This window comes from Vipera berus (assembly GCF_964194415.1).
Source record: "Vipera berus genome assembly, chromosome: 5".
NCBI classification, from domain to species: Eukaryota; Metazoa; Chordata; class Lepidosauria; order Squamata; family Viperidae; genus Vipera; species Vipera berus.
In genome coordinates, this window is record NC_138207.1 from 38,558,194 (window position 1) to 38,582,289 (window position 24,096).

The following is a 24,096-nucleotide window of genomic DNA, read 5'->3' on the forward strand; positions in this document are numbered from 1 at the left end:
CTATACTTTATTCTCTGCATCTAATAACATTTCAATCTTCTCATTCAATTGTGTATTTAAAGTTGGATTCAGTGTGCCGCATCATAAGAGAAGGAAAATGTAATAAATGAAAAGCCCACAATAGATGTTTGTGCTGAAAAAAGTATTAAACCATATATTGCATTAGAAATTGATTTGAACGTGAGGTATGCTTTTATTTCATTAACATCAATATAAAATTACAATGGCACTGAAAAAAGTGACTTATGACCGTTTTTCATATATACGACTGAGCATTTCAATGGTCATCTGATCAAAATTCAGATGCTTGGCAATTGACTTATTTATGATGGTTGCAGTGTCCCGGGTCACTTTTGGTGACCTTCTGACAAGCAAAGTCAGTGGGTCAAAAGCCAGATTCACTCAACATTTGTGTTCCTAACTTAACAAATGGTCATAAGTCAAAGACGACCTGTACTGATAGCTTAAAAATTAGTAAGTACTATTTATATCATACTATACTATATTGTACATAATAAATATTTCAGTTTTCCCTTAAGATAGTATTTTCAGTGGAAGTCCAGATAGTTTTCTCTAATTGCTATTTTAAAAACATTCTTTACATTAATATCTTTTCCTGTTTTACAACTGATTTATTTTTAATGTTTTTATGCTGCTTCACGCAATTTTAATCTACCGTATATAGCAATAGCAAAATGAGTATACTATAACAAAAACAATAAAATAACATCTAGATAGCTTTTTAAAATACATATTTTAACATATCATTTTTGAAGCATTATATATGCCTAATAGCACAAAATTCATTGCAAGTATACCTTCACTAATACTCTTTGGAATAGGATGTTTTCAGCTATGTATTTCCTAAAGGTTGAGTGAGAGTATCAATCTTCTAGCTAAGGGCAGGATGTTCCACAACAGGGAGCACTTACTAGTTATCAAAAGGTGTCTTTTGGCAGAATGGAATATTTCTTATACTGTTTCTTGCATTCCAGTTTTTCTATAAGAATTCTGTGGACAGATCTGGGTCACAGCAATAGGGATGGAAGGGGAAAGTAAACAAACATTGCATAAACAGAAATCCATTATATATCTATAGCATTAGATGCAACTAAGAGATAAGTGTGGAGCCAAGTACTATTCCTCCTATAGGTGTAAAGCTATCTTGAAGACTTTAGGCCAGTCATTCTCAGCCATAAGAAAAAGGTATTTGCAAAATTGCTTGCCAAGAAAAAACAATATAGACCGGTGTATCTATGACACACGTCAAACATGATACAACACAACATTTTAGGTGACCAACCAGTTATTTATGTGACTCCAGGGACACTGCAACAGTTGGAAGTTAGTAACTTACTTCATTGAGAGTTAAGCAAGAACTATATGCATTGGTTTTAATTTGACCTGTCTTAGCAGTTGGTTAATAATAATCAAATATTAATTTGGCATTAGATAATTATTAAATTACTCTTTTGCATGTGTCTGACCCTATTTTACTTACATTTCATTTTTGTAATTATAGGATGTTTCTTGATATAATACATAGCACCACACATGACTGAACTGTATTTCTTAAAAAAATAAATGAATATATAAGGAATTATTCTGTTTTGTTCGGTGGGCGGAGGTGTGATATGCTAGTAGAGTCAAGTTAGGCATTTTCCGAGTTTTTGACATGACAAGTCTGATGCAGACTTATTAAGGCAGTCACCAAGAGTCAAGTCAGTCACCAAGAGTCAAGTCTAGCTTACCATAACATTTATCCTGGCTGAATTCACACAACCAAGCTACTGTAAACTCTAGCCATTTAAAAAATAATCCACAATAAGTACAACACTAAAGAAAAGGAAAATAAATCACATGCAAACTGAGTCCTGGCATTCCTATTTGATTTGGCTTTGTTTTGTTTTGGTGTTGGAAGTATGTGACTGTCGAGCTAAACTTTTGCTTTGATACCAGATACATTTGGTACCTTAATAGCTTCCTGTTTATCTTTCACCATGTCTCTTTAGATGCCTCAAATTTTTGAGGAAGTCTGAATGAAATTGAGGCAGAGGGAAATGCTATATTCTCACCGCATGCTTCCAAGAACATCCATTTCTGCATTCATTAATCTGCAGTTTAATGAAGCATAGAGTAGGCCAGTGAGTATATCACATCATTTACAGCTCTGATTTGCATCTACTCTGTGCAAATGTGTGTTGAAGAAAGATTCAAAAATAATCATTCAAGCTTGCCACATAATGTTAACTTTAGTATTTAAAAAGATTACTATACTCTTTAAGTTTACAAAGTTACATTGGTTCATGTGGACAGGAGCCCAAGTGTAGTTTGCAAGCAGTGCAAATTAGGGGTTTTAATACTGTGGTGGGATAAGAGAGCCAAAAAAAGACTGTTTTGGGCAACCAAAAAGCCATTTTATTTTCAGACACAATAACAATCTAAACTCAGGATAACTTTTTTGCCCTGTAATGGGACCATGTCAAATGTGTTTACACAACAAATACAATAAACAAAAAATGGATCCTTTTGATTACATGATATATGGTTTTATATAGGTAATGTTAACAATTTCTGCTTCTTCCATAAAATGCTTGTTTACTTCTGCAGCTTGATCAGAATATTGGAAGAAATCATAGGACACAGAATCCAATTCCCTGTCCAGTATATAACTACAGAAATTAAAGTTCAGTACTTAGTCTCTGAATACATCTATTAAAAGGGACTCTAACATCTTCATACATAATTGATTCCAGTAATCCTAACTCACATATTTTATTTGCTGTACTATTATTTAAAAATAATTATTTTACAATGTTGTTAAACACAAATATTACTTTAATGTCTATTAATAATATGCACAAATCAGAAATGATTTTTTTCAATCCAAAACAAATACATCATGTTCAGTGAGTTCTAAACTTTTTTTAGATCTGTCACAATTCCATAGAAATAAAATCCCAAATGTTTTTGTTGTCCTGAGCTAAAAGAACCTGAAGTGATTCTGGGTGATTTTTATGGAACAAATGGAGCAAAGCTGGTATTCTGCAATCTTTCCTTCTTCAGAAACAAAGATGATGCTGCTGATACCTCTTCTGAATGGCCTGTATATGTATTTCTCAACTGTCTCAGCAGCTCCAAACAATATATATCTCACTGGCCATACACCTGCTGATCTTAACATCTTTCCTACCTTCCCTCCTTTCTCAGTCACCATTACTGATATCCTACCAGCCCAACCATCTTGATTTTCTCAACCTTCCCTTTCATTCCTCCCCACCATCAGAATATTTAAATAGACTGTGCACTGGTTTCCTATTACAAAACAATTATCATAAGAAAAGGCCCTTAACAATGACTGAGTTGGAATATTTTTCTTGCTATTGCTTACTAAAATGTTGTTAGCTGCAAAGTCGTGTCCAACCCATCGCGACCTTATGGACAACGTTCCTCCAGGCCTTCCTGTCCTCTACCATCTTCTGGAGTACATTTAAGCTCACGCCTACTGCTTCAGTGACTCCATCCAGCCACCTCATTCTCTGTCGTCCCCTTCTTCTATTGCAGGCATGTCAAACACAAGGCCCGGGGGGCCAGATCCGGCCCGCAAAGTGGTTTCATGTGGCCCGCGAAGCCATCCTGGAAACAGGGAGGGAACGGCCCCCACTGCCTTGGCCCTGGCCCAAAGACCCTCCTTCTGCCAGAGACCCTCAGATCTGTTCCACTCCTGCCCAGGCCCCCATAGGCACCCTTGATGCGAACAATGTAGAGCTGGCCATGCCCACCCAGTAGGCCATATGCACTTTAGCCACGCCCGCCCTGGCCATACCCACCCGGCCCCCTGAGGGCAACCGCAATGCTGATGCGGCCCTCAATGAAATTGAGTTTGACACCCCTGTTCTATTGCCCTCAATCTTTCCCAGCATTAGGCTCTTCTCCAGTGAGTCCTTCCTTCTCATTAGGTGGCCAACGTATTTGAGTTTTAGCTTCAGGATCTGGCCTTCTAAAGAGCAGTCAGGGTTGATCTCCTCTAGGACTGACCGGTTTGATCGCCTTGCAGTCCAAGGGACTCGCAGGAGTCTTCTCCAGCACCATAGTTCAAAGGCCTCAATTCTTTGGCGCTCAGCCTTTCTTATGGTCCAACTTTCACTGCCATACATTGCAACTGGGAAGACCATAGCCTTGACTATACGCACTTTTGTTGACAGGGTGATGTCTCTGCTTTTTAGTGTGCTGTCTAGATTTGCCATGGCTTTCCTCCCGAGGAGCAGGCATCTTTTAATTTCTTGGCTACAGTCCCCATCTACAGTGATCTTGGAGCCCAGGAAAATAAAATCTGTCACTATGGACAGTACCAAAAGGCTTACTAAAATACTGCATATTTATTAATTACATTTATGTGCCAGTTACACCTGCAATCAATGAGATATACTGTTAGGTCCTCAGATATAAAGAATTGAACACTTAGCAATATTATAACAAAAGAATTCTTGAAGGAGAAACATTCATATTGTGGTCTACAAATTTCAAATACACTTTTAATCTGAAATAATGAACAAGAATATTCCCTCGGAAGACAAAGTAGAATAGCTATTATTAGGTTGCATTTATATCGTAAATGTATTATCTTGCAGTTAGGTAGAAAATGTTAAGATACAAGTCTGATGGGGAAAACCTGAGTGGCAGAACAAGCTAGGTATTATGCAAAAGTGAGATTTCACTGGTAGAAAAACATTAACAGAAGTATAGTATTGTGTCATGAAGTAACCATCCCATTCTGGTTTTGTATTATATCATGTTTGGAGTATGTGGAGGCTGGAAACTAAGACTAATGAAAAAGGTTGAAACAGCTGTATATATTTGCCCAAGGAAGAAAAGGTGGAAGGAAATAAATAGCAATCTTCAATAACACCTGAAAGACTAATATGCAAAAGATTGAGCAGGTTTTTCTTGTGTTGCTTCATGTGGCAACATCAGCATCATTGAATAGAAATTGCAGGGAAGCAAATTTACTAATTCTTAAGACACATTCAATAATGTAAGATACTGTTCAAAAGGATAGTTGTATCCTCTTTGATAGACGTATTTAATCAAAGACTCCATTCCTATTTACCAGGAATATTTAAGGTAAAGGTAGATAGGGCTCGCAACTTGGGAGTCCTCCTAGATTCACAACTCTCCTTAGAAGACCATATTGTAGCTGTGACTAGGGGGGCCTTCGCCCAGGTTCGCCTGGTGCGCCAGTTGCGGCCCTATCTAGACCGGGATGCCTTGCGTACGGTCACTCATGCGCTCGTGACCTCTCGTCTTGATTACTGCAACGCTCTCTACATGGGGCTACCCTTGAAGACCACTCGGAGGCTCCAACTGGTACAGAATGCAGCCGCGAGAGTTGTACTGGGAGTCTCCCGATACTCCCATGTCACACCTTTACTCCACGAGCTGCATTGGTTACCAGTTGTCTTCCGGGTGAGGTTCAAGGTGTTGGTAATGACCTACAAAGCCCTTCATGGCATGGGTCCAGAATACCTTGGGGAGCACCTGCAGCCGGCGTCAACTTCCCTCCGCCCAGTACGCTCCCACAGAGAGGGCCTCCTCAGGGTGCCACCGGTCAAAGAATGCCGACTGGTGGCCCCCAGGGGGAGAGCGTTCTCTGTGGGTGCACCGGATTTATGGAACCATCTTCCGGTTGAGCTCCGGATGGCGCCCGATCTCCGCTCCTTCCGGCGCGATCTTAAAACTTATCTCTTTAAACAAGCTGGCCTGGCCTGATGGGACGGGGTGGGATTTTTATAAATGACTTTAATTTTAAATTTGTATTAATTTATGGGCATTGTTTAATCATGTTTTAATAATTTTAATTTTTGTATCTAGTTTTTATGTATTGCCCTGTTCACCGCCCTGAGTCCCTAGGGAGAAGGGCGGTATACAAATTAAATTAATAAATAAATAAAATAAATAAATATTTAAGGTAAAGGTAAAGGTTCCCCCGCACACGCATGCTAGTCGTTTCCAACTCCGTTTCAAAGCCGAAGAGCCAGCGGTTGTCTGAGGATGTCTCCGTGGTCATGTGGCCGGCATGACTAGACGCCAAAGGCACACGGAACGCTGTTACCTTCCCACCGTAGTGGTCCCTATTTTTCTACTTGCATTTTTACGTGCTTTCGAACTGCTTGGTTGGCAGAAGCTGGGACGAGTAACAGGCGCTCACTCTGTTACGCGGCACTCGGGATTCGACCCGCCAAACTGCCAACCTTCTGATTGACAAGCTCAGCGTCCTAACCCACTGAGCCATCGCGTCCCTATATTTACCAGGAATATGTAGTAATATGTAATAATATGCAGATCTTGCACTGAGTGCTCATAGAATTGGATTGTGTTAGAATGATTTGATTTCCAAAGTCCTTTCCAACTTGTGAGCCTCATGAATGTTTAACAAAATCTAATCTTAGCTGTACTAAGAAAGCTGCCAGCATAAGGGTGCATTGTCCTGACTTTCCTTGATGTTTTTGGTGGTGTTCTATGGGTGCTGGGTGGTGTTCTATGGTAGAGAAAAGAACAGGATAAACCTGTGTAAATCATACCCTAGGAGATGAGACAAAGCCACATCACAAGTTTAAAGTGAAATTGGATGGTTATAGTGTTCCATGTTATAAATAATGAATGAAAAACTAGTTTAATTTTAGTGCTTTTGAAAACTTTATTTTCTGGAATAGGTTTTTTTCTAAAGTTCCACTTAATTTCTTTTAAACAAGAGAATTACAATATTTTTTTTCTTTGGTTGGAAGCATGCCAAGTATATTTTGCCTCCTTTATTCCCATTTTGGCTCTTTAGGGCACAAACTTGGCATCAGTTGGGGTTCATTCGAAAAGCAAAGGGTCAGAAAAATCAATGAAACCACAACTTAAGAACTTAAACTTAAGAACTGCAAAAACACCTGCAGTCATATTGTGTCTGACTCTGTTGCTTAAAGGGGAACTTGCAATATATTAAATATAACTGACCTGTTTCCCATTCTTCCTCGCATTTGGCCACCTAGCTACAGATGTTATGAGGGCTAGTTCAGCACAGCTGAAACTCTGAAAGGCAGAATTTCCTCATTTGTTTTAGTGGCCCATCTCTGAGGTAAGCAGCTATATAATAAAGTGCACTTTCCCACTGCGTTAATTGGAACGAGCGAGGGATTTTGAAAAGGAGTAACGCAAGGATAACATTTTTATAAAGTACGCTTTCCTTATTCTATTTCAGCATAATAAAAGCAGTTTGAAAATATCACGCTATCTGAGGAAACCGATCTTCCGCCTTCTGTGCACACATTCCTCATTAATAGCGACGCACGCCTCGCCCAACCCTGCAAGGTCCCGAATGCCACTCGGGATAACGCCCTTAGTTTCTTGTCGCCACGCATTTTCTGAGCAGCTCGCACACTCAGACGAACACCCCCGCGTGCTACTCCAGGCAGACTCCGCCTTCCTCCGAGGTTGCTGACTCGGGGCTCCTGGAGCTGGTGGGGGTGGGTGGGTGGGTGGAATTGAAGCCCCGCCCCGGGAAGTGCGGGAGCCAATAGAAACAGATATCAGGCAAAAGGGGAGGCAATGATGGCGCTGGCCTTCTGAAGCGGGGGAAAGGGGCGAAGCAGGGAAGGCGCGAGCAGGCGAAGGAGCGACCGAGTGGCAGCGGTGGCGCCCGTTGGGGTTCTTTTTGGCGGCGGTTTAAGGTGAGAGCGCGATCGAGGAAACGGCGGAATGAACAAAGCGATGAAGGAATGATGTCCGTAACAGAGATCTGTGCTGAGTCTGCTGGGGGGGGGGGAGTCACTCTTTCAGATCCGTGTTGGGGGGGGGCTTGTAGACGAAGCCTCTTCGCTTTTCCCTATTTTCAACCCTGTCGGTTCCTAGGATTCGTGGCCCAAGGATTTATGATGACGTGGGGGCGCGAGGTCGAACCTTGGGGTGGATTAGCAGTCTTTCCCTGGAACATATAAAACAGGGGTCTTCAAACTTGGCCCTTTTATGACTTGTGGACTTCAACTCCCAGAATTCCTCAGCCAGCAAAGCTGGCTGAGGAATTCTGGGAGTTGAAGTCCACAAGTCATAAAAGGGCCAAGTTTGAAGACCCCTGATATAAAACCACGGCCGTTTCTTTGGTCCCTGCCACTCCCTTTGACGATACCCATACCAGAGATGGGTATCGAACGGGATTCTTGTGACTTCTGGCCTGGAAACAGGGTTGCCACAATCTGTACGCCCCCTCAATCTTTGCAGCCAAGATTTGATGCCGTGGCTGTGTTAAATCCTGGTGATTGCTCCCCAAGTATGCCCCACAACTTTGTTAGCGAGGTTTGTTTTAAAACTGTTTTTCATTAGGGTTAGGTTATCTTTATCCTGATTCCATGCTAGCTGCTGAAATCAGCTGTGTATTGAAATAACTTTGTAATAACACAATGATTATTCTTCAGAAATTGCGTTTTAAAAGCTGACGCGTGTCACTGTCATTTTGGTAGATTTAATGCAAGTCAGTTTTCCCAAGACATTAAATAGCCTACTTTATTTGGCTTTTCTTCTAAAAAGCTTGTAAAACTCTTGCCTGTACGTTTAAATGTTGTAATAAGTACAACCCATTGTTCCTGAAAATTGCTGCATATAACTTATCTTTTCTAGTTTGCTTTAGCTATTACAGGAAACTTGGTTATATTCTATTTATTGTGTTTGCACAAGGTTTGCATATGTGTTTCTTTATATACTGTAAGGGCCACATGACGATTTACACTTTTACTAACCTGTTTCTGAATATTTCATAAGCAGATTAGGTGCCACCTATAGCTAAATAAATGACAGTAGGAACTTATGGTCAATTTGTGCACAGGTAAAGTTTGTGCATAAACCTCATGCTTTTCTTGCAAAACACTTGCACTGATTGAAGTATGCTGAAAATATTTTCCAAATTGTAAATTCCTTTTCTCTAGATTCATATTGTAGTGTTAAACTGTTAAAAGGGAAAAATGTAGTTCAGACTGCCCTCTGCAACTACTGGGTGATGCTGGGGAAAATTGTAGCTATTTTAACAAGTTGAAGATGGGCATTACATTGGTACTCTGAAACGAACTTTTTAGAATTAAATCTGGAACTTTACACAACCCTAAAACTTACATGAGCAATACAATTTTGTTTCCAATTCTGCTTAATGTATGTCACATGACCAAGCTTGACTGGTTGTTCAGTTGAGATAAGATGATATCAGACAATGTCAAGAAATAATTGAATGCTATTACAGCTATCACTTTTTCCTGAAGCAGATTTACAGATTATGGATACTACAGTACAGGTTCATTTAGTGGCCTTACAACAGTTCATTTAATGACCATTCAAAGTTACAATGACAATGAAAAAAGGGACACATGACCATTTTCATAGTTATGACATTTGGAGCATCCTCATGGTCACGTGAACAAAATTTAGATGCTTGGCAACTGGTTCATACTTATGACTGTTGCTGTGTCCCAAGGTCACATGATCTCCTTTCGTGACCGTCGTACAGAGTTGATGGAGAAGCCAGATTCACTTAACAACCAGGCACTAATTTATCAACTGCAATGATTCACTTAACAACTGTAGGAAGAAAGGTTGTAAAATGGGGCAAAACTCAATGTCTCAACAACAGAAATTGTGGGGTCCATTGAGGACTACCTGTAATGTATTCACCTTTGTTCAGGTAAGATTGCCGTTCCCAGAATATTGCCTTCATTTCTGCAGAATACACATATTGTATCAGCTCCTTAATGAGCCTTATGTTATTTGTCATAAAATATTGTTTGTATTTATTTTGGGATCCGAAGTACTAACCTTGACCTTTTTAATTTCATCATGGATTAGTTTCATTCTGACTAAATGGAATAAATGCCTACTTTTATATATTTCTTATCCTATACATTGAGACCAGCAGAGGCAGTGCTCTTGGAAATACCCAGTGCATATTTGTTGCAGGGTACAGTGATGTTTTAATAGTGGTGCATAGCTATGGAAGTCTGGATAAGAATTAACTCTACAAGTTAAATGAAAACCCTTTCATCTGAAAGTACTTTTAAGTTTGGCAAGCTGCAGCCTTTCATCTTTTATTCATTACTGGTTTTATTTGTGTATTGTATTTAGTATTTTAATTGCATACTGCTCAGAAACTTACTGAGTGAAACCTACATAAATACAATTCAATTAGACCCCTTAATTTATTACATAAATGTGTTTTATTGTTCTAGCATCTATAATCTTATTTTTCTTGCAAGGCTAGCAGTGCAGTAGAAGTTGCATGTAATTGTTATGAGTTCATCTTTTAAACTATTGCATGTAGAATGTTTTGTAGTACTGGTGGCCAATAAGATTGATTGAAAGTGTCTTCATTTCAGTTAGGTTCCTAAACTTACCATTTAAATTAAAAATCAAACTACCATTTAAAATTAAACTCAATATCAGATAGTGGATTTATTTATCTCCATATAAATATTATGAATAAGATTTTTAAGCAATTGTCAAAAACAATTTTGATGAATTGAACGTGGTTATCACACATATAACAATCTCTTCCAACTGTAAGAGTATTGACAACAAAAGGCAGGTGGAAGAAGAGACTAGACAGTCACTTGTCTGAAATGGTATAAGTTCTCCTGCTCAAGCAGCGGGCTGGACTAGAAGACCTCCAAGGATCCTTCCACTCTATTCTATTCTAAAGTATTGCAATAATAACATAAAATAAATTCTAAATGAAGTCTCCAAATAACTCTTAGCTGTGCTGAATGGTATTTCAATTTTTAGTCTGCATAAAACCATCAAGAAGAGCAGAGTTTGCTGGAGAAGATTGGCTCAAGGCAGAATTGAAAGTAGAACAAAATCAGGGCATGGAAATTGAAAAGATGTGTTTCTGTTGAAAGTTTTTCTCTGCTATTAACCAGGGGTTTTTGTTTTGTTTTGTTTTTTGCAGAAAAAAGGCAAAATTATGTTCCCTTTATTTGAGAGAGGGGAAAGGCTCCATTTTGGAGATGGAAATCTTACCTGGAGATAGAAGGGAAGATTCAAATGAAAGATTGTCTTTCCCAAGAGTCTCACTGGACTTGCCTAAAAAATAGCTGGGCAGCAGAAGAAGCCTGGATTTAGGCCAAAAATAATAAAAAGTTCTCAAAATAGAACAACTCCATCATTACAGAGCCTCTTCCCTGTCCTTCTTTGAGAGGGATCTTGCTGCTGTAACATACCTTTGCATTGTAGTCCTTGAAAAACTTTTAATTGTATCCTAGCAGTGTTTCTTAGTCCTCCAGGGAAGAGGCACAAAGGCTTGGCCTTTTGAAGTAGAATATAGCTGTAATTTTATCTAGGAAAAACAGAAACGTATCTCTTGCCTTTAGGAGTCTTCCACTGATGAGGTAGATTTGTTTTATAATCAACTTTTTCTCTGGAAAAGTTGGGCTAATGGTGTACAGAGATTTGAGGTTCTCATTTCTGTTTATCTGTGCAGATTCTTAGTCATCCAGGTCACGGTTGTCTCAAAGGTGCTTTTTCAAAAGGCAACTGGACTGTTTTTGCTAGGAAAAACAAAGTCAAGTTGCCTTTTGAAAAAGCACCTTTGAGTCGCTTCTGTTTGGTTATCCCAGTAGATCAGGGGTGTAAAACTGTCAGCCCGCGGGCTGGTTGCATAATGCGGAAGCTGTGCCCACCCCAGCGCCGGCAATGCGAAAAAAGTTGCGATACATTGCGACATATCACATGGCATGGTGAGTTTGACACCCATGCAATAGATACTGTCCAAGCAGAATACGTGGGTAAATGTCAAGTTGGTGGGGTTGGGAGGCTGCAGTTGTTGAATTATTAGGCAGAAGAAATAAAAGCATATCTTGGTGTTAACCCATTAAAACAAAAAGTCATAGTGGAAGGTTGATGCTATATTGGGTTAAGTTTCACAGGACAAGTGATAAATCCCGACTCTTCAAACACAGAGAAAGTTGTTTGTGGTAGAAATTTCAAAATCTCAACATGGCCGGACATAGCACATACATAGATCTATTGCAGAAAATAGAAATTCAGCCCAATTTGTTTGCTGTGGGGTTTAAATCTTTAGCCTTTTCCTCCTGCCTTTGTAAATCAATGGACTTCGCCCTGTTTTTCCTCAAGTCGAGAATCAGAAACATTTGCTGAGTGTTTATATAATGATTATATAATGATTCTGTCTAGCTTGGGCATTGCTGGATCGCAGCTAGTTTTAGCCTTTATCCAGTGGAATGGAGGGTGTGTGTGTTATCATTCTCACATTTCTTGACCTTGCTTGATCCCTTAGCTGGGAAACTAATCCTGTTGGTATTGGCCCCTTGGTAGGATTTTAGGTGTATAATAGAACACATAGATTGAAGACCCAAGTTCCTTTTTTATTTTCCAGACATATTAATATTATTTTTTTAGAAATAACCAGAATTGGATTGTTCCACAAAGCACATCTCTTGACTATTAGGATTCAGTAAGAGCAAATTTCTTAGTTTTTATTCCCTTTTAACCGAATCATGATAGGAGAAATTTCTTTCAAATGTAATTCATATATTAATATTTACAATCAATAAACACTTAGTATCATTCACAAGATGGATAGTATGGATGAACAGTTAGTGGCTGTTTGCTGTTCTTTAAAAAGGATAACCTCAGACTTTCATTTAGCAAATTCATTTATTCATTTATTTATCTGTCAGAATTATATGCCCATCTCTCACAAAGTGATTCTGGGCAGTGTACAATAACATCTATTTAAAAACATATTATAAAACCAATTTAAAATAATTAAAATAATAATCATGGATAAAAACAAGACCAAGATTAAGAAAATATTGCAGTACATATAATACAGCCAGCATGTGAGGTCCCTAATACCAGAGGATTCCCAGACTTGGTGAAAAAAACATGTTTGGGTTTTTTTCCTGAAGGCCATGAAGGATTGGGCCTAACTTTATCTCAGAGGAGATTATGTTCTAAGGGCAGGTGTCATGGCAGGAAAGACTCCCTTCCTTCCTGTCAGATGAAATTATTTTGCAGACAAAACTTGCAGTACACTTCTGTTGAACCTGATTGTATGGGTAGATGTAATCTTGGAAGAGACAGTCTCTCAGATAATCTGGCTCTATGCCATGTAAAGCTTTAAAGGTCAAAACTGGTACCTTGCATTGACTGCTAAATGTGCTCAAGTAGCTTTGCTTCAGTAGTGCGTTACAATCTATTCTATATCTTTCCTTGAAAATGAATGTAGATTTCAAGCCTGTGAAATACAAATGGTAAATTCAGACATCATGGCCCTAACATAAAAATTAAGACATTAGTAATTAAAATAATAGCCTTTTTAAAAAGAGATTTTAAATTAATGATTGACATTCATTGTACGTTCTGTGGACAGAGTGGGCTCTGCAAACTCATGGAGCCATTTGGCTAAGGATTATGAGAATTGCCAATACATCTGAAGGATGTATTGCCCAGACTGGGGAAAGTTCCACAATGACTTATTTTATCCAGTGAGGCTGCCAAGATTCCTTTCCCTTTTTTTAATGCCACAGACAACTATGGGCAAAGGTTCAGACATTCAGTGGGCTATAAATGGAAGAGTTATGAGATTATTGTCTGTACTTGTACTATTTTCATTGAACTGAATTAACTGAACTGAAATATTAGTGGTGATTTTGATTTTTAAAAAACATTTCCTCTGTATAATGGCTATTACTGAAGACATGAATATAAATTTACATACTGTATTAGTTTTTATTTTAAGAATTGTAAAAATCTTAGGAACAGTTATTTTGCAGTAATAACAAAGTTTTATGCAATCGGATATTAAGGCATTATTTGTAAAGCATGTAAACATGCATATAATTGCAATATGAAGAAGCATATAAAAGCAGGAAACTGTATGTGTGCATGTGTGTGAGAGAGCAAAGCTTTACTGGTATGAACTACATATCCTCTGAAACAAAATATACCTCAGTTTGCCTTTCTTTGAAATTGAAATAGTGCTTCTTGGTTAGTTGTCATATTTTGCTCTGAATACATCTTCTTGCCACAATGCACAGAAGACTCCAACTGCCCATTTATTTATATTTAACAATATTTATTGGCCATCCAATCTATGTTTGAAAATATGTTCCATCTATATTTAGAAATGAAATTAAACCTCCAATCTTTGATTCAGTAATATGAAGTCAAGTCATTCTGTTGCTCTCTGGTCTCTTATAAATATGCCTGGGGATTGAGCTGATGTTGAAACTTGAAACAAGCGCGCTGTATCCTGAATGTGAATGGCATTTCATTTTAATATCTCAAATGTAGTTACAGTACATTGTTACAAACTTTCAACTAGATGAATGATGCACAGGTGTGATTAAAAAACGTTCATTGGTTTGGCTACTGAATGTACAAGATAAATTACAGAACTGGTAGTTTGTGAATCTCATTTTTTTTATTATTCATTTCTTTCAGAAAGCTGTCCTTACTACAAAGCTAAAATGTAGCTTCTTATCTTTTTGAGATAGTAATATACACAACTGTATTATAAAGCAAATGTTGCTTTTAAAAATGTAAAATAATACAACAATAGAAGCTTAAAAGTAGCCTTAAAAGCCTTACGAATAGCCTTAAAATTAGTTTTAAAGGCCTTTAAAGCAGTACAAAAGAGGTTTTAAAAGCCCAGAAAAAAATCCACACCTTGAAAGTTTAGAAGAAAAACCAGAAAATCCTGGCCAAGCTCATGTATATAACATAGCCCTACCCATCTTGTTTCATTGTTTTGCACACTAGCAATCCATCCTCATCCCCCCTCCACCCTTATGACAGCTAGCCTAAAAAGATTGGTTATTCTTACCACAAAATCACTTAATTATTTCATTATTGTACAAACTTTTTCAAGCCTGGAAAAAGCAGTATTTTGCTTCGTTCATTTTTAAGTAGTCATGTTAAAATCTAATCCCTGTGTTTCACTTTAGGTTATTTGGAGTATTGCCTGATGTGAAAAATGGGAGAAATAGAAGGCACTTACAGAGTATTGCAAACTCCGGGATCTCGCTTGGGAGTGCAGAAAAATTCTGGAGTGAGTACTCTGGAACCAGGACAGAATATTTCTTCTGCCAAGGTCTCAACCTCTCTTGGAACATATGAAAGATCTATACAAATCAAAGTCAAGCTTTTGGATAACACTCAGGAAGTACTTGATATTGAGGTAAGATTTCAGCAAGCTGTCGTATCCAAATGTTTAAACTTGTTTTTTGGAAAATGGATTCATTTGAGAATATTTTGTTTGAATCTAGACTCATGGCTTACTTATTTAAAAGCCCTTTAACATTGGAATTAAATGGTAATGAATGTTTTGTTTAAGGTATATACGTATGTATACATATCTTGGGGAGAGTTCTCTAAATTGTACAAGGCAAAGTGTCCTATGTAGTTTTGTAGAACTTGGAATAATAAAAAAGATGGGAGTTGTATTTAATTATTAAAAAGGAGCTGACATGCCCCACTTGCAGTGAAATATTATATAGAATAATATTATATTCCTTAAATACAACCAGGCAAGAAGCTGCTTAGCTGAACTAGTTAATTTTCTCCTTGTTCCTCTGTTCCGAGTTGCCTTGGATGTACTGATATTGATAAATTATTAGGTACTTTGTGGGCAATTTTCTGATTTTTGGATATTTTTTTCAAAAATCTAAACAAATATCCCTTATGAATAAGTGACATAATTAGTTCCTTTATCATAAAAAGTACTATACTACTAACATGAAATTCTTAAAATATAACAAAGTCTAATGAAGGTTTCCATTTGGTTTGCATCCATAGAAGCACTGATTTTATCTTTAGTGTATGACTAAATGGAAGCTTCCCAAATGTACTTCAATAATTGTAAAAAGTGTCATTTTGTTTAGGGTGTTGTATTGGCTGTAATGCTAAAGAACATTACCAGTAGTCGATACAGATCAGTTTGCTATATTTTTAGCATTGTCAGAGAAAGCATTGCTCACTTGTCTCCAGAGTGGCAATTTCATAGAATCACAGGGCCTAGAAGAACTTGGAAGGTCATCTAGTCCAACCCCTTACAATTTGTATGAAGTATACTGTTCTTCCTAACTCAGTAAGATATATATCATCATTTTTTTATTATCAAAACAAATGGCATTCCTAAAACCAGGGCTTTTTTTCTCATAGAACGCTCAGAGCTGAGTTCCGGCACCTTTTTTGGATGGAACCTTGTAGGGTAGGCAAGGCGGGTTGTATGACATGTGTGAGTTCCGGCACCTTTTTCTTTTACAAAAAAAGCACTGCCTAAAACTAATGTTTTATGCACAAACATTATGCATCAATTGTCAGCACATTTTCAAGTAATACAAAGGGCATGGAAAATGACTATATTTTCTTAAGTTTTGGGACAGTATAGCTGTTTTTCTTGGCTATCATTTTCTCTCATAATTGCCAGAATATTTTAAAATACTGTTTGTAGAGAAAAGTACAGGTACTCCTTGACTTAAAACAGTTCATTTAGTGACTGTTCAAAGTTATGCCAACTGAAAAAGTGACTGACCATTTTTATATTTACGACCGTTGCAGCATCCTCAGGGTCATGTTATCAAAATTCAGACACTTGGCAACTGACTCATATTTATGATGGTTGTAGTGTTCTGGGGCCATGCGTATCACCTTTTGCAACCTCCTGACAAGCAAAAATGGAAAAGCCAGATTTCACTTAACAACTAACGTAAGAACTGCAGTGATTCTGCACAATTAACAATTGTGGCAAGAAAGGTTGTAAAATAGTTCAAAACTCACTTAAATGTCTCGCTTAGCAACAGAAATGTGGGGCTCAATTGTCATACATTGAGTTTCTGTATAAGTGGAGAAGAGTGAGAAGGGCAGTACTTACAATTCCTTGTTAATTTCCAAACTGTAGCACAAATTCTCACATTATTCCATAGAGGCTTTCAGTTTTACAAAATATTGTGTTACCTTGTACTGTGTGAAAACAAATTGTTGCTGCCCCACCTGTTTGATCAATAGCTGTAGAACTTTACTGGATTCAGGTCATTTTTAATGGAGTTTAATAATCACTAAATATTTGTCTAGTTTTCCTGACATGTCATGAGAAATTCTCTGAATCCCCAAAGACCAATAGTTTGCTATTCAAAAGAATTCGTTATTACCATCCAACTTTATTCATTTAGCATAGAATATCTATGTAAATTTTGTGCAGTTTTAATAGAGTGTAAAAAAATTTCATCAGTCAGTATTTATTTATTTGAAGTCTACATATAGTCCAATTTGCCACATTTTGAGAATGAAAGTCAAGAACTGCTTTTGACTATTAGAACATCTTTTAACTGAACTATATTGAATAATCTGAATGTTTTTACACTAGTTGTGATTTTCTGTGAATTTTGCAGAAAAATCAAACTTTTAATTATACAGGAAGATATAAATGATATAAAATTGGTACACAGTTGAAACAGAATGTCTAAACAGAAACTAATTTTGCCACTGAAAAACTGTGGGGACAAAAACTTGAATTTTTTGTGAGAGTCAGTGATAGTGGCAAGTTACAGAATAACAATCTCTTCATATTACTTGTAGCAGTTTTGGGACAACATTTGGCAAACACTATTTTTAATGCTGCAAAGAAAGAAAATAAAGATGAAAACTACATTTTTCTTTTTTCTAACAGCAACGGGCTCATATTTTGATTCTTTTTTAGATATTTCTTCATAAAACAATTTATTTCTTAAAATTTCTTCTATACAATGAGAAAATGTGATCAGCTTTAGAAATGCGGGATTAATGCTTTCAAATCCTATTAGACATTGTTCTTCAATAGATTAAATACTGTTTAGCATAGTCTGCATCTTGTTGCCAGTCAGAAAAAAGACTAAATTCCAAAAAGAATTATTGCCAGATGTTTGTCATGACTCTGAATATTCTAAATTTGGCAAATAAACTGCCTGAAGCTTATTTTTATCTGCCCTTAAAAGAGAGTTAGTAATTCATGGCCGAGAATATTACAGGCTGTTTCTGCAAAAGCAATTTAGGTTTTGTGTTGCCCCTGTTATTTGGTTTGAAATATGGTAAAACCTGTTATTTTGTTAATGGGCTGACTTTCCTTTGAAGAAGTTTTTGAGAACAACAGTTTTACCTCTCATTTAGTACTAGTGAAATCAAACAGGAATTGAGATTCAATGAATGCACATCCAAGAATTAGGATGCTTCTTCTTGATAAAGTAACACATTTTTAGTGACACTGATTTTCTAGTTCTGTGGAAAATTGAAGAATTGAAGACCATATAACTTGAAGGACATATTTTGGCTATTCTCGTTATATAGTTTGGAGAGAGTGACAATGCAGTGTCTTATTTTTGAATTCGTTGGTAGCATTTTGCCTGTAAGTACCAGTTCAGTCGTTGCTGTTATACTTGTCCTAATTTATCTGGTCAGTCTGGGTTTTCTGGAAATGGAAAATGGAAGATCTTAGTACAATATTGAAGAACTCCACCAGGAAATGTTTTTTAAACTGCATTAAGTTATTTATTTTTATTTACCTTCCTAAAGTACTAATTGAATTAGATCTCCATATTGTTTTTTCCTCTAGTAAGAAAAGGATTTTTGTGCCTTCGAATCAGTCTTGACTCCCAGTAATATATGAAAAAGCCCTTGTAGTTTCTCCTAACACCATAAATACAGTTTTCATTCATCTGCAGGTAGCCCTTCATCATGACCTGTCCCTCTTTCAATGACCTATAAAAATGATTTTGCTTTATGTCATGAGGGATCTTACAATAACCCTTTCTCTTACAGAACTCATGGGAATTCAATGATTCAACTTAAATAGAGATTCTGTTAGACATACTATATAGGTGATCCTCATTTAGCAACTGTAATTGGGACAGCAAATTGGTCATTAAACAAAATGGTTGCTAGTGAAAATAACACAGCCACGGCTGTGCTTATTATTTTATTTCAGCTTCCCTTTGCTTTAGGAAAGATACAACTCCAGACAGCCAGGTGAACTCAACTGGCATGGAAATGTGTCTCACAAGGAAGCTAGGTAAAATAATTTCAAGCCCTAATTTCCATCACACTCCAGTGCTGGGTTAATTAGCAAGAAGAGAATTAATTGTTGTTATTTACATTCATTGACGAAGGGATTACAAGAGAATAAGCAGGCATACAATGAATACAGATAGAAATGTGCTAGCACTTGCTGTTTTCCTAGCATGATGTTCTAATTAACTAATTAAGGTCACAGAACTGAGCTCGTTAACACTTTTTATGGATGCCTTGTGCTGCAGAGAAAAGCAGCTCAGGAAGAGTAGCTTGTTTAGGCACTCTATAAATGGGGGGGGTGTATCAGGAAAAAATCAGATGCAGAATGATACACACTAGTTGACAGGTGAACATGTAAAGGTTATAAATGCTGGTATTGTTTGCAAAAAAAAATTCAATGTTTTAACAGTTAATGGTTGTTTTCTAAGTCAGTTGCTGAATGAGAACTAGCTATATGAACAACTTTAGTAAAATAATCTTTAGTAAGATAAAGAACAGTTTCTCATGAACTTAAAAATCTGATCCTACATATATTTATGACCAAATGTTGAACTTCTCTTTCTTAGCCTTTTTTAATGGATGACTTACAGTTTGTGTTTACAAAACACAATTCTGGATTCTTCAGTTCCCAACTTGCCAATTCTTGTCCTTATATCTCTGTCTTAATATTATTGTGGTGAGCAGTTACAATATTTTATTCTTTCAAGGAAAATGCTTTCTTTTAAAGAGAACATCATAATTTTGGGGAGATTATTAGGGGGAAGTGGGTTCTAAAACATTTGTGGACAGTATTAAACTGCATAAATGTTTTATTGTAATTGTGAATAAGGGAAGTAATCATAAGCAAGTAATGTATAAATCTGAATAGCTTTATGTAGCTATTAAAGGAAAAATACAGAAATGTCATTATACACAAAGACTAATATCTACACAAGAAAGGTGAGCAGAACTGATTTTCTTGATTTTTCAAGTATCTTCAGTTTTTCAGAATAATTTGTAATATAGATGATGGAGTACATAGCATTAAGTTTCAAGTTTCAAGTTTTATTTAATTTGTATACCGCCCTTCTCCTTGGTAGGGACTCAGGGCGGTTCACAGGGCATATATAAAAAAGACAATACAAAAATTAAAAAAGATTAAACCAATGCCCAGTTAAAAACAGTAATACAATTCTAAAACGACAATTTAAAACCCATAATCCCCCGTCAGGCCAGACCAGCTAATTCAAATAGGTGGGTCTTCAGGCCACGACGGAAAGTTCGGAGATCTGATGCCGTCCGGAGCTCCACCGGCAGTTGGTTCCATAATGCCGGAGCGCCCACAGAGAAGGCTCTCCCCCTGGGGGCCACCAGTCGGCATTCCCTGACTGGCGGCACCCTGAGGAGGCCCTCTCTGTGGGAACGCACAGGGCGGAGGGGAGTTGATGCCGAAGTAGTCCTTGACTTATGACCACAATTGAGCCCAAAATTTTGTTGCTAAGCAAGATGGTTGTCAGGTGACTTTGCCCCATTTTGCAACTTTTATTACCATAGTTGTTAAGTGAATCCCTGCAGTTGTTAAGGTAGTGACATGTTTGTTAAATTAAATTTCCCATTGACTTTACTTGTTAGAAGGTTGTGAAAGATGATCACATGACTCCAGGACACTTCAACTGTCGTAAATACGGATGCCAAGCATCCAAATTTGGTCATGTGACCATGGGGATTCTGCAGTGGTCATAAGTATGAAAAATGGTCATAAGTCACTTTTTTTCAGGGCTACTGTAACTTCATATGGTCATTAAATAAATGGTTGTAAATCAAGGATTACCTATACCATGTATATATTAGATCTACTTTACAGTATTACTCTTCCTATGAGGCCAAATTAGAGTATCTGGAATTTATGTAAATTTATGTACAGCCTATCTTGACTTCTCTATGAGACTGTGTTTAGGCTGGAATCTAAAATGGTACCATATTTACTCAAGAATGTGCAGTTATCTTTCAGTTTCTATTTATTTTTGTGTTACATACTGTAGCTGAACCCTATACCATATCATTCCATGTAACAATGGATTCTTAAGTTCCTATATACTGGTAATATTTGATCTATGACCATAATTGAGGTTGTAAATCAAGGATTACCAGTATAATACTTAATTCAGATACAGGGATTAATGAAGCAGCAGGAGGACAGTGTTTGAGAAGAAGATTCTCCTTGTGTTTTTGCTTGGTTAATGAAACATGTTGCTTACTTATTTTAAACCTTGGCCAAATGTTTGTCCAATTTGATTAAACAGTGTAATTGCCCATAACTAAAAGGACAAATATTAGCACCCATAACTTTAGAATTGAATTACATTATGCAACACATTCAGGTGGATTTCTTATTTGTAAACATTAGAGTATATACCTCTTGTATTAAAGAAATAAGAACTAGCAACCATAGAGATATTTGGATTATATTCCAGAACACAAAATGTGCTTAGAATGCATGAAACTTTAAAAGTTAAAAAAGAGAAATATTAAGTTAAATGTTGATTACTGTAAATCATCATATTATTTTTTCAAACGTTCTTCTGTTAATTCTTTCAAAGTATTTCTTTCAAAGTCTTCTCATTATAGATGGATCTCTCATATAGAAGAGATTGCCATTTGCCTATCTAAGAAGAGGTCTCTAAGGGAAAAAAGTTACTTGAGAATTATACTGCTTGAAATAAAAGGATACTAAAACAAATTGTATAGAGGGATAAAGTAGAAATAAGCTATTGAGAGAGATTTGGTAGATTTTAGTAGGAACAACTGTATAGTTGACACAAAGAAATTGAGCTATAGGCAGCTTTAATTTGATAAATCAGAGCAATATTACACAGCCAAGTAGACAATGTCTTAAGTCAAATTTTAAGGCAAGCAGAATCCACCCTAGAAAATGAGCATTTCCAGTTTTTCTGGGCAATGTGAAGTTCAAAATAGATCTGGTTCTTCTAGTTATTATTTTCTTTGTTAAACTTAAGGTTGAAGGATCCAGCACTGTAACAATGTTGTAAGTCTAAGCTCTCAGCAATAAAAGATTGAAAAATAACTCAAAATAGGAAATTTTGGGGTCTTTGCTGCAGTCTGACTGGTTGTTTTCTTGCAGACATTTCAGTACGAGACTAGGTGACATCATCTAATGGACTAAGACTAGCACTGATGATGTTACCTATTTTGGTAATGAAACGGCTGCAAGAAAACAACCAAGCTCAGACAGCATCAAGTTCAACCCCAAGGTACAAATTTCATCAAATGGAATAGAAAATTCTATTGCAACTTTATAAACTTTAAAGACTCTTAAGGACTTTTAGCATTGTCATCAAGATTGCAACTATGTGAGACTAATATATGAAACTTTCAGTTTACAATACGTATCTTGAAAATGCATAAAATTTTAAGCTGAGAGTACAAAATACATTCCTGTTTTGTTTGCTTGAATTAATTGTGTCTTGACAGATAAAATGAAAAGTAATTAAAAATATAGTAAATAGTTTGAAGGCCTGCTTGAAATTGCTAGAAGAAAATGTTATCATTTTTGGAGAATGTTGAAACATCATGGAGAGCCAGTTTGGTGTAGTGGTTAAAGACACTGGGTTAGAAATTGCAAGACTGTAAGTACTGTTGTTGTTAGCTGCGAAGTTGTGTCCGACCCATTGCGACCCTATGGACAATGTTCCTCCAGGCCTTCCTGTCCTCTACCATCTTCTGGAGTCCATTTAAGCTCACGCTTACTGCTTCAGTGACTCCATCCAGCCACCTCATTCTCTGTCGTCCCCTTCTTCTCTTGCCCTCAATCTTTCCCAGCATTAGGCTCTTCTCCAGTGAGTCCTTCCTTCTCATTAGGTGGCCAAAGTATTTGAGTTTTAGCTTCAGGATGTGGCCTTCTAAAGAGCAGTCAGAGTTGATCTCCTCTAGGACTGACCGGTTTGATCGCCTTGCAGTCCAAGGGACTCGCAGGAGTCTTCTCCAGCACCATAGTTCAAAGGCCTCAATTCTTTGGCGCTCAGCCTTTCTTATGGTCCAACTTTCACTGCCATACATTGCAACTGGGAAGACCATAGCCTTGACTATACGCACTTTTGTTGACAGGGTGATGTCTCTGCTTTTTAGTGTGCTGTCTAGATTTGTCGTGGCTTTCCTCCCAAGGAGCAAGCGTCTTTTAATTTCTTGGCTACAGTCTCCATCTGCAGTGATCTTGGAGCCCAGGAAAATAAATCTGTCACTACCTCCATTTCTTCCCCATCTATTTGCCAGTAATTGAGAGGACTGGATGCCATGATCTTGGTTTTCTTAATGTTAAGTTTCAACCCAAGTTTTGCACTCTCCTTCTTCACCCGCAACAAGAGGCTCTTTAGTTCTTCACTTTCTGCCATTAGAGTGGTATCATCTGCATATCTTAGGTTGTTGATATTTCTTCCGGCAATCTTAATTCCAACTTTTGATTCAACTAGCCCTGCCTTTCTCATGATGTGCTCTGCATATAAGTTAAATAGGCAGGGCGACAGTACACAGCCTTGCCGGACTCCTTTCCCAATTTTGAACCAATCAGTGGTTCCGTGTCCAGTTCTCACTGTTGCTTCTTGGCCCACATATAGGTAAGTAAGTACTAGTCCTGCCTTAGACATGAAGTCAACTGGGTTGGCCAGTCATATTTCTCAACCCTAGGAAGAAGGCACTGACAAGTTATTTCTGAAAGTGTTTCAAGAAAATTGCATGGATATGTCCATGTCATTCCCAGGAGTCATTACTGACTCAAAAGCACAAAATGCAATAAAAAAATTCAAGCAAAAATCATGACTAATTTGGATAAATATAAGAGTTTTGAGGATCCATTTTATTTAAGAAATTGGAGCTATTCTTGAAAGATAGAAAAAGTAAATAATTGCAGCAGTGGTCATCCAGTTGAGTATGGGAAAGCCATGATCCCTAATAGCTATAGTTTGATGATTTATCTGTAATTGATAGTCTGGTCTTACACACACACACACACACACA

General features: G+C 37.2%; 1 protein-coding gene across 1 annotated transcript in view; it reads left to right on the forward strand.

Annotated features, from left to right (window-relative positions):
* Positions 1-7,526: 7,526 nt before the first annotated feature.
* Positions 7,527-24,096, forward strand: part of FARP2 (FERM, ARH/RhoGEF and pleckstrin domain protein 2) — a 63,660-nt gene continuing 47,090 nt past the window's right edge. Inside the window, exons 1-2 of the mRNA XM_081329642.1 lie at positions 7,527-7,715; positions 14,991-15,223. Coding sequence (XP_081185768.1) covers positions 15,020-15,223 — 204 coding nt within the window. The 5' untranslated portion in view covers positions 7,527-7,715; positions 14,991-15,019. The remainder of the gene's footprint in view (positions 7,716-14,990; positions 15,224-24,096) is intronic.